The 15357-nt window shown below is 51.5% G+C and overlaps 1 protein-coding gene across 1 annotated transcript in view; it reads right to left on the bottom strand.

Annotated features, from left to right (window-relative positions):
• The window catches only part of WNT7A (Wnt family member 7A), a 73795-nt gene extending 58693 nt beyond the window's left edge, over nt 1-15102 (bottom strand). The window contains exons 1-2 of the mRNA XM_004368370.1: nt 15032-15102; nt 9947-10173 (exon numbers count right to left, since the gene is read on the bottom strand). Of these exons, the coding sequence (XP_004368427.1) occupies nt 9947-10173; nt 15032-15102 (298 nt within the window). The remainder of the gene's footprint in view (nt 1-9946; nt 10174-15031) is intronic.
• Between the last annotated feature and the right edge of the window lie 255 nt (nt 15103-15357).

The raw sequence follows: 15357 nt of genomic DNA, 5'->3' as shown, positions 1-15357 counted from the left end.
TTGGTGAGTAGAGTCTGGGGTCTTAAAAGCCTGTGAGCAGCCGTCTAAGATACTCCACTGGTCCCACCCCTTCAGGAGCAAGGGTGAATGAAGAAAACAAGATACAAGGAAAAGATTAGTCGAAAGGACTAATGGAGCACAACTACCACAGCCCTACCAGACTGAGTCCAGTACAACTAGATGGTGCCCGGCTACCACCACTGACTGCTCTGACCGGGATCACAACAGAGGGTCCTGTACAGAGCTAGAGAAAAATGTAGAACAAAATTCTAACTCATGAAAAAAGACCAGACTTACTGGCCTGACAGAGACTGGAGAAACCCTGAGAGTATGGCCCCTGGACACCCTTTTAGCTCAATAATGAAGTCGCTCCCAAGGTTCACCATTCAGCCAAAGATTAGACAGCCCCATTAAACAAAATGAGACTAATGGGCACAACAGTCCAGGGACAAGGACTAGAAGATAGGAGGGGTTAGGAAAGCTGGTAATAGGGAACCCGAGGTTGAGAAGGGACAGTGTTGACATGTCGTGGTGTTGTTAACCACTGTCATAAAACAATATGTGTACTAACTGTTTAATAAGAAACTATTTGTTCTGTAAACCTTCATCTAAAGTACAATAAATAAACAAAGTACAATTGGAAAAAAGAGAGAAAAATAAATAAATAAATAAATTTTAAAAATCTGGGTCTGTCCCGGTTTCGCTTCATCGGCCATGACTCAACCAGGAAGAACCGGTTCAAAGCTCTGCGCCAGAGTGATGTTTCCTACTGGGGTGTCTCTGAAGGACGGCCAGTGGTTCCAAGGTCAGAGAAGAGTGGGACACTCTAGGTGAAGCCTGGTCGAGCTACTTTTTTTTATGAAGGACTTTTCAGAGCCTTTAATAGGTTCGTGGGCACTGTGAGTCTCTAGGAGCAGGGGATACAACATGCTGAGCTCCCCAAATGTATCATCCATGGAACCCAGCTTTTTCCCCAGAGGAGCCGGTAGCAGTGGGGGTGAGGTGGGGACTAGTGTTCTGCTGAAGAGACTCTAGGATAAGCTCCTCTTGGGTCACATCACGCAGGTCTTTCCTGGGCCTTGACCTAATCAACCTTTGTATCCCATTTGAAGCTAATGCAAAGGTGGGTGGAAGAGCTAGTAGAATAGTTGAATGAATCAATATTTAAAAAATATTTTGATGAGTGAGAATGCTGGGCTAAGATGGATCAAAATCAAAATATGCAGCAATGAATGCTCAGTCTCGTATTTTGGTCAGAAGAGAAGAGCATTCACCACACAGCAGAGAAAACAGAGTACTTAACACATGGAAGGTGCCACACAGACCTGGGTTCATGAAGACAAACAATACACAGGTCTTGTCCTCAAGAGTCTTGGAGCAACTGTCAACAACCAGGTAGGGAAGTGCTGGCCTGTTGGGGTTCATTCACTTCTTCTTGTGTGAGTGTCTACTGTGTGCCCTGCCCTGTGCTAGGTGCTAGAGGCCCAGTGAAGAAGACAGTTGACTGGGCTCCATGGAGCCTCACAGGTGGGGAGGATCAACTTCGTCACATTAATTCACAGGAAGCAAAGTCACTTTCAAAAGTGGTAGGTGCTATAAGGAGAACAGCGCAGGGCAGTCTATGGGGAGGCTGTCTTAGATGGGTGGTCCAGGAAGGCCTCATGGAAGAGATGGCATTTGAGTGGAGACCTTCGTAATGCTGGAGCCAGCAGGTTACCCATCATCACTCAGCTGCCTCTCCCACGTGCCCTTCTCTCCACCCCTATGCCCAAGATACATCGGGGCAGGGTCTGCACCAGTCCTGGAGAGTGTCCCTACATGCATTAAGTCCACCCAGGGTGACTGTGCCCTCCATGTGCCAGTGCTGTGTCAGAAGCCTCCGCCCCCCACACAGAGCTTCCATCTGTCTGAGAGGCAGGTGATCATGACAATGTAACTGTGATTTGTGGAGCACTCTGTTAGCATTCCCATTTGGCCAAGAGCCCACAGCTTAGTAAATGGAGAAGCTGGGAAAGTCCCGAGTGTAGCTTCGGTACTACACAAATGAGCACATAGATAGACAGTATATCCTGGAAAAGTAAAGTGCTATGAAGAAAAATAAGGCCAGGTGAGGGCTGGAGAGGGATGGGTGGGCAGTCTACACTAGGTAGGAGGGTAATGAAGGCTTCCCTGAACAGAGAACGGAAGGATGGGGGAGTCAAGCCAACATCTGGGAGGAGCATTCCAGGCAGGGGGAACATCGAGTGCAAAGGCCCTGAGATGGGAGGACTTTGGCATGCTTGAGAGTAGGAAGAAGGCCAGCGGTGCTGGAGGTGGGAGACAGGTCAGAGAGGTGGGGTTGGGACACAGATCACCGAGTCCTGGGGACCCGGGGACGAGTCTGCATGGTATTCTCAGAGAAAGGGGAAGCCATGGCAGGGTTTTAAACAAGAAGACACCATGATCAGAGTGACACTGGAAGATGCTATGCTGGGTGACTGTGTGGACTGGGGAATCCAAGGGTGGGGGGTGCCTCAAGAGGCTGATGTAGCTGTCCAGGAGATTACTCTCTGAGGATGGAGGTTTGAGCCAGGAGGTGATGGTGGAAATGGTGAGAAGTGGACAGATTTGAGACATATTTTGAAGGTAGAGTCAAAACGGTGAACTTAGATGAATACATCAGACCAATGGATACTGCACCAAGGATACAACCAGGGCATGTATCCCCAACTCCTTGAGCTATTCTTCGTGTGAGATGGGCATGTAGGCCCCTGGAAAGGAGGAAGGCACATCCTCTGATTGGCTTCACTCATTGTTAAGCTGGGCCTACCTGCCAAGGTACAATGTGTGACTCGCCCATTCTGTAGATGGGCAGACTGAGGTCAGAAAGATGAAGTGACTAGCTCAGTCATCAGCAAGGCAGTGGTGGGCCAGGATGGAGCCTGGCCATGTGACCCTGCTTCCAGTGCTCACTTGGCTGCCCCACACAGCCCAGCCACATGACCAGACATCCCCATATACATGGCAGACATGAGAATCTCAAATCTTCAAGGCTCACCCAAACAGAAGAATCTCGCCAACAACAGGGGACTCACTACTGATCTCAGCCTTGTTATAAAATAGCCTCACTCCAAGCCTGTCCCCAGGTGTGAGATGGAGGTGCATGTCCCTCCTTTCCAGGCCATGTGTGGGAAAGGGCTGCCTCAACTTCTGGCCCGTATTAGCCCTCAGTGAGAAGATGAATGACAATGATAGGAGAGGCTGAAGCCCCCATGACCCACTCTCCCTAAGATCCCCCTAATACAGCCCTTTGTCCCTTGCACCATGACTACAAAACAACCATGGATGGCCAAGCTTCACAGGAGAACATAAACCCAACAGAAAAATGGGCAAAAGGTGAGAACAGGCAACTCACTGAAGAGTAAACATGTGCGGCCAGTGAAGAGAGGAAGAGATTGCAACCTCGTCACTTCTCAGGAAGTGCAAACAAGACCACAGTGAGGTAGCATACCACACCCACCCACCAGGAAAAAATGAAGAAGTCTGGACAATGCCAAGTGCTGGAGAAGCAGTGGATCAACACTGCTGACTTGCAGGAGTGGGATTTTACACAATCACTTTGGAATCAGGGCGGCATTCATACCTTGTTGTTATCGCTAGGTGTTGTCCAGTCAGCTCCGACTCATGGTGACCTATGTATAATAGAATGAAACATTGCCCAGTCCTATGCCATCTTCATAATCATTGGTATGTTTGAGTTCATTGTTGCCTCTGTTGTGTCAATCCATCTCATTGAGAGTTTCCTTTGTTTTCACTGACCTTCTACTTCATCAAACATGATGTCCTTTTCTAGTAACTGGTCTTTCCTGATGACGTGTCCAAAGTAAGTGAGTCAAAGTCTCTCCATTCTCACTTCTAAGGAGTGTTCTGCTTGTATTTCTTCTAAGACTGATTTGTTTGTTCTTTTGGCAGTCCACAGTTTACTCAATATTCTTCACCAACACCTCAGCTCGAACTCATTAATTCATCTTCTGTCTTCCTTTTTCACTATCCAACTTTCACATGCGTAAGAGGCAACTGAAAAGACCATGAGTTGGGTCGAGCACACCTTAGACATCAAAGTGACATCTGTCCTTTTTAAAACTTTAAAGAGGTCTTTTACAGCAGAATTCCCCAGTGCAATACATGGTTTGACTTCTTGACTACTGCTTCCATGGACATTGATTGTTGATCCAAGTGGAATGAAATCATTGACAACTTCAACTTCAGTTTCTTCTCCTTAGGTAATTCATACCTTACGACTGGCAATTCCATTCCTATGTATATACTCAAGAGAAAAGCACCCACATGTGTGCCAGGAGAATGCATGAGAAGGTTCGTAGTAGAATCTCTAATGAGACCAAATGCTCAGAAACTACCCAGATGTTCCACAACCGAAAGAACGGATACGTACGTGGTCTATTCACCGCTGCTAAAATGAATCAACAACAGCTTCAAGAAAAAATATAGATGGATTTGGTTAATACTGAGTGAAAAAAGTAAATTGTTAACGACTGCATATAATGTGATGACTTTTCTTTATAAAATTAAATACAACTCAAACTAAATAATATACTTGTGAGGAATATATATCAATAGAATAAATTAAACATAAAAAAGCGAATGGGCAGGAAACCTAAGACTCAGGAGAGAGGGAGAGAGAGAACTTGGCTTTGGAGGGGAGAGGCAGGGAGCCCAGGGAAGGCTCACAGAGTTCAAGTTGTTGCGTGGAGTGGTGACTTCAAGAGGTGAATGCGTTTTATTGTTTAAGAAAAGTAAAATGACCCAGCAATTCCACTTCTAGCAGGTACCCAAGAGACTTGAAAGCATTGACTCAAACAGACACATGTACACCAGTGTTCACTGCAGCACTATTCACAATAGTCAAAAGGTGGCAACAACCGAAATGTCTCAACAGATGAATGGATAAATAAAATGTGGTACAACACACAATGGAATATTACTCAGACATAAAAAGAAATGAAATCCTGATACATTTACAACATGGAGGAACCTTGAAAACATTACGCTGAGTTAAGTAAGTCAACCATAAAAGGATAAATATTGTATGATCCTACTTATATAAGATATCTAGAATAAGCAAATGTATAGACGCCAGGGTTTATCAGTGATTACCAGGGGCAGGAGGGAGGGAAGGGGAAAGGGAGAGTTACTGTTTTTTCATCTGCTACTGACGATGAAAAATTTGGCAATGGGTACTGGTGATGGTTGCATAACACGATTAATGTAATCAATGTCACTGAATTATATATGTAAAAAAATGTTAAATTGGCAAAAAGGAAAAGCAAAAGCCTGGAAAGGGATGAGTGCCTTCCTAGGTGCCCCCAAGGGCCACATTGGGATGTGCTGTAGTTGATAAAGCTGATAATGGTGCCACACCCCACACCCAACACCCAAACACTCCCTGGCATCAAGACCCCTGATAAAGCACCATCTCACACGCCACTCCCTGCCCCTGTGGCTCCCCAGGTTACACAAGGCTGTTCACCACCCCCAGTGTTTGCCACGTCTTTGTCCCTGCTGTTCCTTTCTTCCCCTTCAAGACCCAGATCAAGGGCCATTACCACTGGCCAGACCACTCCTCTGCCCTTGACGTCTCCTCCTGAGCATCCACCACACCCTAGACATGTCTCCATAATGCACTGGCCACACTGCTCTCTGCTTGCTTGTTAGAAGCCCCTGTCCCCTGAGAGATGGTCTGGGTGGGGCTCTCAGGCCTGGCTAATAAAAGCACTGTTGCCCTTGGCCCCTGTGATTGTTTTGGGACAGACAGATGACCTACAAGTCAACCTTTGTTAGCTGGTCCAATAGGAGTGAACCTTAGGACTTTTGCACATGCTGCCAGAGACATGCTGAGTCTACCTTCATGCTGGGAGACTTAGAAGGAAAGACAGAGCCATGAAGTACAGACGGGGGTAAGAAGTGGGTGAAGAGCCTAAAGGCCTGCATATAGGATAGAGGACCTCTGCCAGGGGCTGGCTGCCCACACTGACTTCCCTTTTCCCCTTCCTCCTCGGAGACAGATTGCCAGCTGGGCACATGGCACCTTGGAATAAAAAACTGTACTCCCAGCATCCCTTGCAGCTAGGGGTGGCTATGCAACTAAGTTCTGGCCTCTGATATGTATGCAGAGGGGTGGAGAGGGTTTATGGGAAGTCTCTTTAAAGGCAGGATATATGTCCACTCCTTTCACCTTCCTGCTGTCCAGAGTATGGACTTGATGGCCAGAGCTCTGAAAGTCAGTGATGACATCCCTGATTCCTCGCCCCTATGAGTCAGCCCATGTAAGCTGGTTTTTCCCAGCAAGTGGCACCCCCAGGGGCACAAGAGCTCTGATGGGGAGCCCCATAAGCCTAAACTTAAGGCTTGCTTCTTGATGTCCTCAAGCAGGATACCTGTTTACATGTGAGGAAACCAAGGCGCAGAGGGGAGGTGACTTCCCAGACTCTTGGAGTCATCTTGGATCTTTCCATTGACCTCCTCTTCTCTGATCCCACTCTACCACCCTAGAAGCCCCAGACCTGGATAACTTCTTCCTAACTGGCCTTTAAGTCATCAGTCTCCCTCCATCCCAGCAGCTCACTTACAAACCAGACCTCCATTGCCCTCACTCAGGTCTCAGCCACCATCACCACTTGCCTGGGAGACAATACCAGACTCCTAACTCCTGCCCTCACCCCTCTGCAGTGGATTCTCTGCCCAGCAGCCAGAGCAATGCTCTCGCCCCTCCGACGGCTCTCCATTCACGTGGAATAGCATCCAAACCTCTCTCACCTCGGCCTGACAAACGCCACACTGCCCAGCTCCTGGCTCCCTCTATGACCTCTGATCCTTCCTCTTCTCCCCCTCCCTTCCTGCACTACAGACTCACTGGCCTCCTTGCTTTCCTCAAACTCACAAGCAGTTTCCACCACAGGGCCTTTGCACTTGCTGTTCCCTTTCCCTAGTACACTTTTCCCCAACAGATGCCCATGGCTCACCTCCCTTAGGTTGGTCTCCAGAGGCCCTCCCTGACCACACACACTGAAACAGTGCCTCCAGCCACAAAAAAAACCAAAAACCAAACCCGCTGCTACATGGTGACCCATGTGTTACAGAGTAGAACTGCCCCATAGGATTTTCTTGGCTGTAATCTTTATGAAAGCAGATCACCAGGCCTTTCTCCCATGGGTTGCTGGGTGGGTTCGAACAGCCAACCTTTAGGTTAGTAGTTGAGCACAAACCATTTGCACTTTCCAGCCGCAATGGGCACTCAATAAGTATCTGGTGAATGCATGAATGAACCAGTGAATGAATAGATCAATGAATAATGAATTTTGTACCTCACCCACCCTTTAGTCAATCCTCCAGAACTTTTATTAAGTTGAATCACATGATGTTGCTGTTTTTGTGGGTCAAAAATCACTGAATACTGGAAATTTCAACCAGTTCAACCCATATGTTGGTGAAGCCATTCCCATGCTCAAAATCTTTCAACACTTGCCCCTTACCCCCCGCCCCTCCAACTAGACACTCAAAGTCCTTAGACTGGCTTCATGCACCTTCCTGCTCCAGCCGCCCTCTCTCCAGGCCCTGCAGACCAGGTGCCCCAGTATGTCTGTCCCAGGGTTTTCTCTGGCTCCTCTCTGCTTGAATTCCTGCTGCCCCCTGCACCCACCCAAGGTGGCTAGAATGCCTCCTGCCCTGGATTCTAGTCCTCGCCGTATCCTGATGGCACCAGGCCTCCTCAGCCTGCAATGGTCTCTCAATCCAACACCTAGGGCCTACAGCGGGGCTGGTTCTGCCCCCAACGCCTGCAGGACTGGCTAGTCAGAGACTGCGAGGGGTGCTGGAATGGGCCCAGTGCTGGGGGGTCCTGCGCTCATTTTGTTGTCCTTGGGCAAGTCTCTTCCCAGCCTCAGGTTCCTCATCTGTAACATTCCCTATGTCAGCAGCATTTACAGTTCTGCCGGAGCCCAGGCATGTGTCCCAGGAGTGGGGATCTGAGCAGCAGAATACAGAAAAACAATGGGTTGAGGGCCAGGGGAGGCTCACAAGGCTGAGACTTCAGCAACCAAAACTGGAGTCCCAGTGTTGATGACACCTTGCTGTGTGAGCTGGGGCAGGTCCACCCTTGCTCTGTGTCCTGGTTTCTACCTGAAAAGTGAGCCCTGAGGTTGGGAAGAGAGAGAGGAAGGGCAGGTGGGGCAAAGCAAAATTCTGCACAGCAAAGATGGCGGGAAGGGAGTGTGGGAAGGCGCTCCGCCGAAGCCATGCCACCACAGCCCTGCCAACTTGGCTCTGGACACAGGGGCCCTATCTTCAGCTCCCTCTGGAGTGAGTGAGAAGCCACCGATAGAACACGGGGACAAAACACGATCTGCCACAGCTCCAAGTTGACTCTGTTTTCCCTCCAAGACGAAGGAGAAGAGTACCTTCAGTGGTGACCGTGGTGGGGAGCTCCACCCACATGGAGCTGACACTCCAAATGGGTGAGGAATGGATTCAGACAGTGCTGGGTGCTTGGCTGATGGGATGGAGCTTCGGGGTGAGGGGAACTTTAGATGGGTGATCAGTGAAGGCCTCGCTGAGGCCAGGATGCTGGGAGAGGGCAATCCACGCAAAGAACAGGGGCGAGGGGTGCAGGCTGTGAAAAGGATGTAGGGCAAAGGAATGCTTGGCACTGAGGCCCCAGCGCAGGACCGAGTGCAGGGTGTTTGGGGAGCAGGACAAGGCCGAGCGAGCAAGGGCAAGGGGAAGATAGAGCAGGCAGGGCGGAGGTCAGCAGCAGCCAGGTGAGCAGTTGGGATTTTGTTCTGACAAGATGGGAAGCCGCCACCACAGAGAGGGTAATGACATGATCTGATTTCCGTTTAAAGAGGGTCTGCAGGAGGGCCAGGGGATCGGGGGCAGACAGGGCAGTTGGCTAAGACCAGACACTTCAGCAGAGGGGGAGGCAGCGAAGAGGTGGAGAAGTGGCTGGATTTGGGGTGAGCCTTTTTGAGATAGCGCCAGCTGGATTTGCAGACTTTAGGGGTTGAGGGATAGCAGGAACTTCAGGATACCCTCTGATCAGCTGAGCAGGCAGGGTGAATTACTCACTTCAACCCCGAGACCCCAGGCTGACCTGACTTTCAGGGAGGTTTGTGACTTAGAAGCAAGCAAGTCTGCAGCGTTCTGCCCCCGTCCCCCAGGCCAGTCTACACAAGTGAGAACACAGTGCGTAGCCTTCTCGCCACCGGAGCCTCCACACTGACCACTCTCTATATCCCCTTCTCCACTCAAGTTTTTCTCACAGTTGCTTCAGAAGTCAAACTCGTGGCCCAAGACTCTGTATGTGTGTGCCTGTCCGTGTGCATGTGTGTGCCTGTTTGTGCGTGTGTGTGCTCACACGCCTTTCCCATAAAACAGGGGTTGTAAAACCAAAAGCCCCCAGGGGCCATGCAAGCACGGAAATGCATTGAGCAGGCTGGGCATAAGAGCCAAGAGGGAATGGTGGGGACTGTGGCAAAGGGCTGCTCAGGCTCCATCTAAATAAAGCTGCATCCTCAGCTCCAGTCCATTACACTATGGGGGCACGCAAGTAACTATTGTCAGATCCTTTGATTTTTCAAAAGAAGCCAGAAAAGTATATTTTTAGGTACAATAGCAAATTTTAAAATTTGTGCTTGAATTTAAAAAACACTATCAGCACTGTATCAGCCAGTTAGCGTTTGGGTCACCAGGTGCTTGTTTGCCACTTTACTGACAAACCCTTGGGGTGATACAGATTCAAACTCTAGTCAGAAGACCTGAATTCAGGTTGTGGCATCTGCAGGATCCCACACTGAGGGGCACATCTAGCATGGGGCAGATGAGGGGGCCCAGAGGGCATTCTGGTCTCACACAGCCTGGAAGACCCTAATCGGGGTGTCCGGGGAGCACATACCCACTTTGAGCTCTTTGCCGAAGACGGTGCGCTCGCCCAGCGCCGAGCAGTTCCAGCGGCCATTGCGGAACTGAAACTGACACTCGTCCAGGCCCATTTGTGAGCCTTCTCCTATGACGATAATGGCATCGGGCCGGCTCTGGCAGATTGCCCGCTGTCTGGGAGCCAGGCCAGGAATCTTGTTACAGATGATGCTCGCGCCCAGAGCTACCACCGAGGAGAAGCCACTGGAGCAGGGGACACAGAAAGATGGAGCGTTAGGTGAGCAGGTGGGGGGCATGACCTGGAGCCCCTCTTTGGGTGCCCAGCGCCCCCGCCCCCATGGCCAAGAATCCTCTAGCCCCCAGCAGGGGTCTCCCCGCATTCTGAATCGTTCCTCTCCAAGCCATGTCTATTCATTTATAATTTCCACACAGGTGCTGTGTCAATGTAGATACTGAATATTACTAGTGAAGCTTAATTTCCATTTGAGAGACAAAAAAGAAAGATGATGTATGTCACAAACATAATGTTAAGCAAACAAAGCAAGTCACCTTTGTGTTTATGGTAGGATTCAATTTAGATGAAGTTTAAACACATGCCAGATGAAACCCTGTATGTGGCCAAACTCTAAAGAAAAGGAAGGGAATAATAACTACAAAGTTTCACGTAGCAGTTGCTTCTGAAGGGGTAGCAGGTTTGTTGTTGTTGTTTTAACTGTTCATACATGTTATATATGCTCTTTTGTGTGTGTGGTATGTTTCATTACCAAAAACAAAAACCCTTTAAAAGTCACTGTGAATAGAAGTGCTCGTATTCTCCCCGTCACGCCAATGGGTAGTGGCACACTGCCCTGGAGTGTGTGTCCCCGCTCTGGACACAGCTGGCCTGGAGGGTGAGGATGACTATTATGACCAGCCTTCCTATCTGCATCTCCGTCACTGAGATATACTGGACTCTGTCATGTGCTGGGCATGGGGCTAGGAGCAGCTGCGCACCCACAGGCAAGGTCCTGCCTTCCAGGGGCTTATCATGTCTATGGAGGGAGACAACGCACAAGTCACAGATGAATAAAGGAGCCTGTTGCAGACCGTGATGCATGCTGGAAAAAGCAAATGAAGATGCTGTGATGGTGAGGCAGGAAGGCAGAGGGGCCGCTTTAGCTGGGTGATCAGGGAGGGCCTCCCTGAGGAGGTGACTGGATGGCCAGAAGGAGCCCGCCACAGGAAGACCTGGGGAAGGGTATTCTGGGCAGAGTGAACAGGAAGGGCAAAGTCCTGAGAGTGGCACGAGCTTGGGATCTCCAAGGAACAGAAAGAACCCAGTGGGGCTGGTGCAAAGCTGGGGTTGGGGCAGGGGAAGTCGGAGAGAGGAAAGTGGAGAGGTTGGCAGGCTGGCTCAGAGCTGGCGTTTTCTCAGGTACGTCAGGAAGCATGGAAGAGTTGTAAGCAGGGTCATGGCAGGATCTCAGCCCTCTAGCTCCCACATGGGAAAAAGACTGGAAGGCCAGAGCAGGAGGAGGGACCCTGGCCAGGCAAGAGATGGTGGCTTGGCTGTGGTGGCAGCGGTGGGCGTGGTGGAGGGCTGGCCAAGCTTGCTGATGGACTGGGTGGGGCTGGGGGAAGCATGAGCAGGGTACCAAAGAAAGAGAGGCATCCAGCATGACCCCTGGGTATCTGGCCTAAGGGTGGTGCCATTTAGGAATATCAGGATAACCCCAAACAAGCTCTGACAGTATCCTAATGAGGCAGGCACCCCACTTGTCTGGGGTGTCGTTTCTGTATTACCCTCTGAATGCATAAAGAGTACTTAAAAGGAGAAGACTTGGCCCCTCACACCTCACTTTGGTTATAATAAGAGCTTCCATTTACTGAGGACGCACTTTCTACCAGCCACTGGGCTAAGCTATGGGAAGATGTGTTGAAATTGTAGCAACACCAAGAGATGAGGTAGGGGACGCTTCTGTCCTCCCCAGGTGCATCCCCACCACTCCTGCCCTCCTTCATTCCGATTCTGCAACACATCAGCCTGCTTCCCGCCTTGGGCCCTTTGTCCCTGTTGGTCGCTCATTCCTTGATCCTCACATGCCTGGCTTCTTGTCATTACTCACGTGACCTCAGGGTCACCTCCCTGACCACCCCATAACTTTCCTTTATCCTGATGCTCCCTCATTCCTTGATCCTCACATGCCTGGCTTCTTGTCATTACTCACGGGACCGCAGGTCACCTCCGTGACCACCCCCATAACTTTCCATCAGGGTACCCTGCTTTGTTTACTTGATAATCCTGATTATTCGTGGTCTTCTGAATTTTTTAAATGTATGTGTTCATTTTTAAGATGTGTATTCACCTGTTTATTGCCTGTCTTCCTCATTAGAATAGAAGCTCTTTGAGGGTAGGGAGGCTGTCTGCTGGTTCGTCACTGGCAACTGAATGAATGGAGGTGGAATTTCAGAAAGGTTGCTCAGGATTACATAGCAGGTGCCCCCAAATGTGCATCAAATGGACCAAGGAACTTCTGTGGTATTCCTACTATGTGCAGAGGCAGCACAGTTGGTGCGTCTGCGAGCATTAGTTCATGCAGCTTTTCTAAATAGCCCTGCTGGGTAGGAATCACCATGTTCATTTCACATTTATGAAAACTGAGGCTACAGAGCTTGAAACCTGGCAGAAGTCCCTCGGCTAGCAGATGACGGATCTGAAACAGGGACCTGGCTCTACCAAATTCTTCTCAGTTACTAAAACAGAGCCTAACACAGGGCTAGAACATTTGAAATGTTTGGGAAAGGGACCTCGCAGAGAAAGATTACATCATGGTGGAAATGTTTTGGCACAAGTTAGGAGGAACCTCTGAGCACCTAGCAGACCACCAGGAGATTTCTATACCAGCAGAAATGTGATGATATACTGGGGTCCAGAATGCATAGGAACAATAGTCCAGCAGCTCAGTGGTTAGGAGGGCAGACTCCAGTGGCCTAGGGTGGCATCTGAGGTTCCTCCACTTACTAGCTGTGTGACCTTGGGCAAATTCCATCTCCTCTCTGTACTTTAGTTTTTCAGTGCTAAAATGAGGATACTGCTAATGAGCCCCACCTCACAGGGTTGTTGTGGAAATTAGTTAAAACATTGAAAGCGCTTAGAAGGTACCAGGCACATAATAAGCACTCAATTAATTTGTCGTTATTGTCATTATTATTACTGGATCTATTTGTTACAAGGAGCTCGTGCTCGAGTCACCTAAACTATCCAAATAAAATATGAATGCCACAGATGTCCTGTCAAGAACTCAGAGAGGGTAGGAACTGGTTGCATTTGCGGATTTGGATGGCCTCTTGGCGATGTCGATACTTTACCCCTCATACCCATTTTACAGAGGGATAATTAATCCCAGGCCCAGAGAGCAGCAGGGCCTGGCCCAAAGTCACCCTACAATTCCCACCTCCCAACCTGGCCCCTCTCTGACCCAGAGAGCCGTGGGCCAGTGGGGACTGGGTCTGCTCCCTCCCTCACTCCAGACAGGGGGCAGTAGTGGGGCCTACGAGGCTGCAGCGCCAGGGGAGGTTATTTTCTGCTGTTTTCCCTTTCTCTCTCCCCTCCCTGTCCCTCTGCCCGTTTCTAATTAAAAGGGAGATAAAGCCTCACGCGGTCAGCGCCAATCGGCCTGACCCGCTTCCTGGATGCTGGATGCGCGCGGGGCGGTAGGGCGCAGGCCAAGATGAAGATTAAAGCAGGGAAAAGGAGAAAAACCACCCAGACGCGGGCGAATCGATAACACTTAAAACACAGGCAGACAGCGCACTACTCCTCGCAGCCGCTCTCTGCCCGCGGTGGCCCGTCTGCCCGCGGTCGCTGTCCGGGCAGGCAGCCGCCCCCTCTGCTTGGCGCGCACCTGCTGGCCACGGTGTGGTCGGCTAATTTGCGGAATCCCCGCTCCAGAGGCGCGTGATGGGGAAGTGGGGAGAGGTGACAACACACAAAGGATCTGCCACACATATCCCACGCCCCCTGGCACAGGCCTCCCTCCCAAGGAGGCGGTGGAGGGATGTCCCCTGCTGGGGGCCGGGGGGAGAGGGGGAGATGGTTTTGTGAAACTGGCCTAGGTGGCCCCTCAGCGTTAAAACCTCTATCAGCCCCTAAACCCCCCTCCCAAACCTCTGTGCTTCACATGCATTATCTCCCAAGTACAAAGGGTGACTGACTAGCCTTGAAAACGCAGCTCCAAGATGCGTCCTGTGCCACCCATCCCACCTTCCAGCCAGAGCACCGCCCCCAAGCCCCACCTCCATAGAAATTCTGGGGCGAAGCAGCTGGGAGGGGCGCTCCGCAGACGCGCCGGCGGCCTTGGGTGCCCAGTTCTAGAGGGCAGGGTGTCCCGCCTCTCTTTAGCGCTAGCTTCGAGAGCTTGTCTCCGTGGGTGTCTCAGGCCACCTCTCAGTTCTACCTTTGTGTGTGTTTGTCGAGGGTGGGAGACGCTGTCCCCTTGGCGTGTCGGCCTGGGAAAGGGCTCTGTGAATCTGGAAATCTGGTGGTGCAGGGCACTGTGCGCGGGTGGGTGCCTCTGGCAGCGAATGTCCCTCCCTCTGGATACCTGTTTCGTTTGTATGGACCGGCCCCGCCTGCCGCCCGGGGACTGCCTTGTCTCTAAAAGCGGCTGAGACCGCTCCACCTTGTGCTGAGTTTCTCTTGGGGCCCTGGGGGGTCTGAGGGCCTTGGGAGAGGCTGTGGTCCTAGCTCAGTGACCCTGCTGCACCTGCTCTCCCTGTGCCCGGGTCTGGAGGGTCCCTGGGAGATGCTGACCCCTTGCAGCAGCTGGCCCTCTCCAGAGTCCCTCAGGCTGGAATGTCCCTGGGACCGGCTGTCTCTGGGGGCTTTCAAGCTGAGACGTCCTCGGGACGGTTAGTCCCCCTGCCTGTGTCTCCCGGGCTATGCGCGCTCCGGGGGGCGCCTGCCTGCGGGGGGCTTTGTGCGCTCACCGCTCCCGCACCGCGCCCACCTGGGGCCAGGGAACGTAGTGGCCCGGCGGCAGCCCGTGGACGGCCGCACCCCGCTCCTCGGGCTGCTCCAACTTTGCCGGGACACGCGCGGAGGGGGCGAGAGCGGCCTTACCCGATCCGGAGGTAGACCATGCCCAGGCTGAGAAAGAGGTGGCCCAGGCAGCGCCGCGCTTTCCGGTTCATAGTCCCCGCTGGCCGCCGGGGCCGCGGGCAGGGCTGTGCAGATCCCGCGGGCCGGCCCCGGCGGGACAATCCACATAGCCAGCCCAGGAGGCACGGACCGAGGCGTCCCAGAGCCGTCAGTCCGTGCATTCAGCGCCTGAGCCTCGCCGGGAGCACGAGAGCAAAGGAGCGGGAGGAGGGAGGGAGGAGCGAGCGCCGCGCGGGGCGACGCCGGGCCGCGAGCGAGCTGCTGGTGCAAGTGTGCGAGGCGCCGGG

Source organism: Trichechus manatus, unplaced genomic scaffold (assembly GCF_000243295.1).
Source record: "Trichechus manatus latirostris isolate Lorelei unplaced genomic scaffold, TriManLat1.0 scaffold00001, whole genome shotgun sequence".
Classification (NCBI taxonomy): domain Eukaryota; kingdom Metazoa; phylum Chordata; class Mammalia; order Sirenia; family Trichechidae; genus Trichechus; species Trichechus manatus.
The sequence above is the reverse complement of the archived record's forward strand: the minus strand, read 5'-3'. Positions and strand labels throughout refer to the sequence as shown.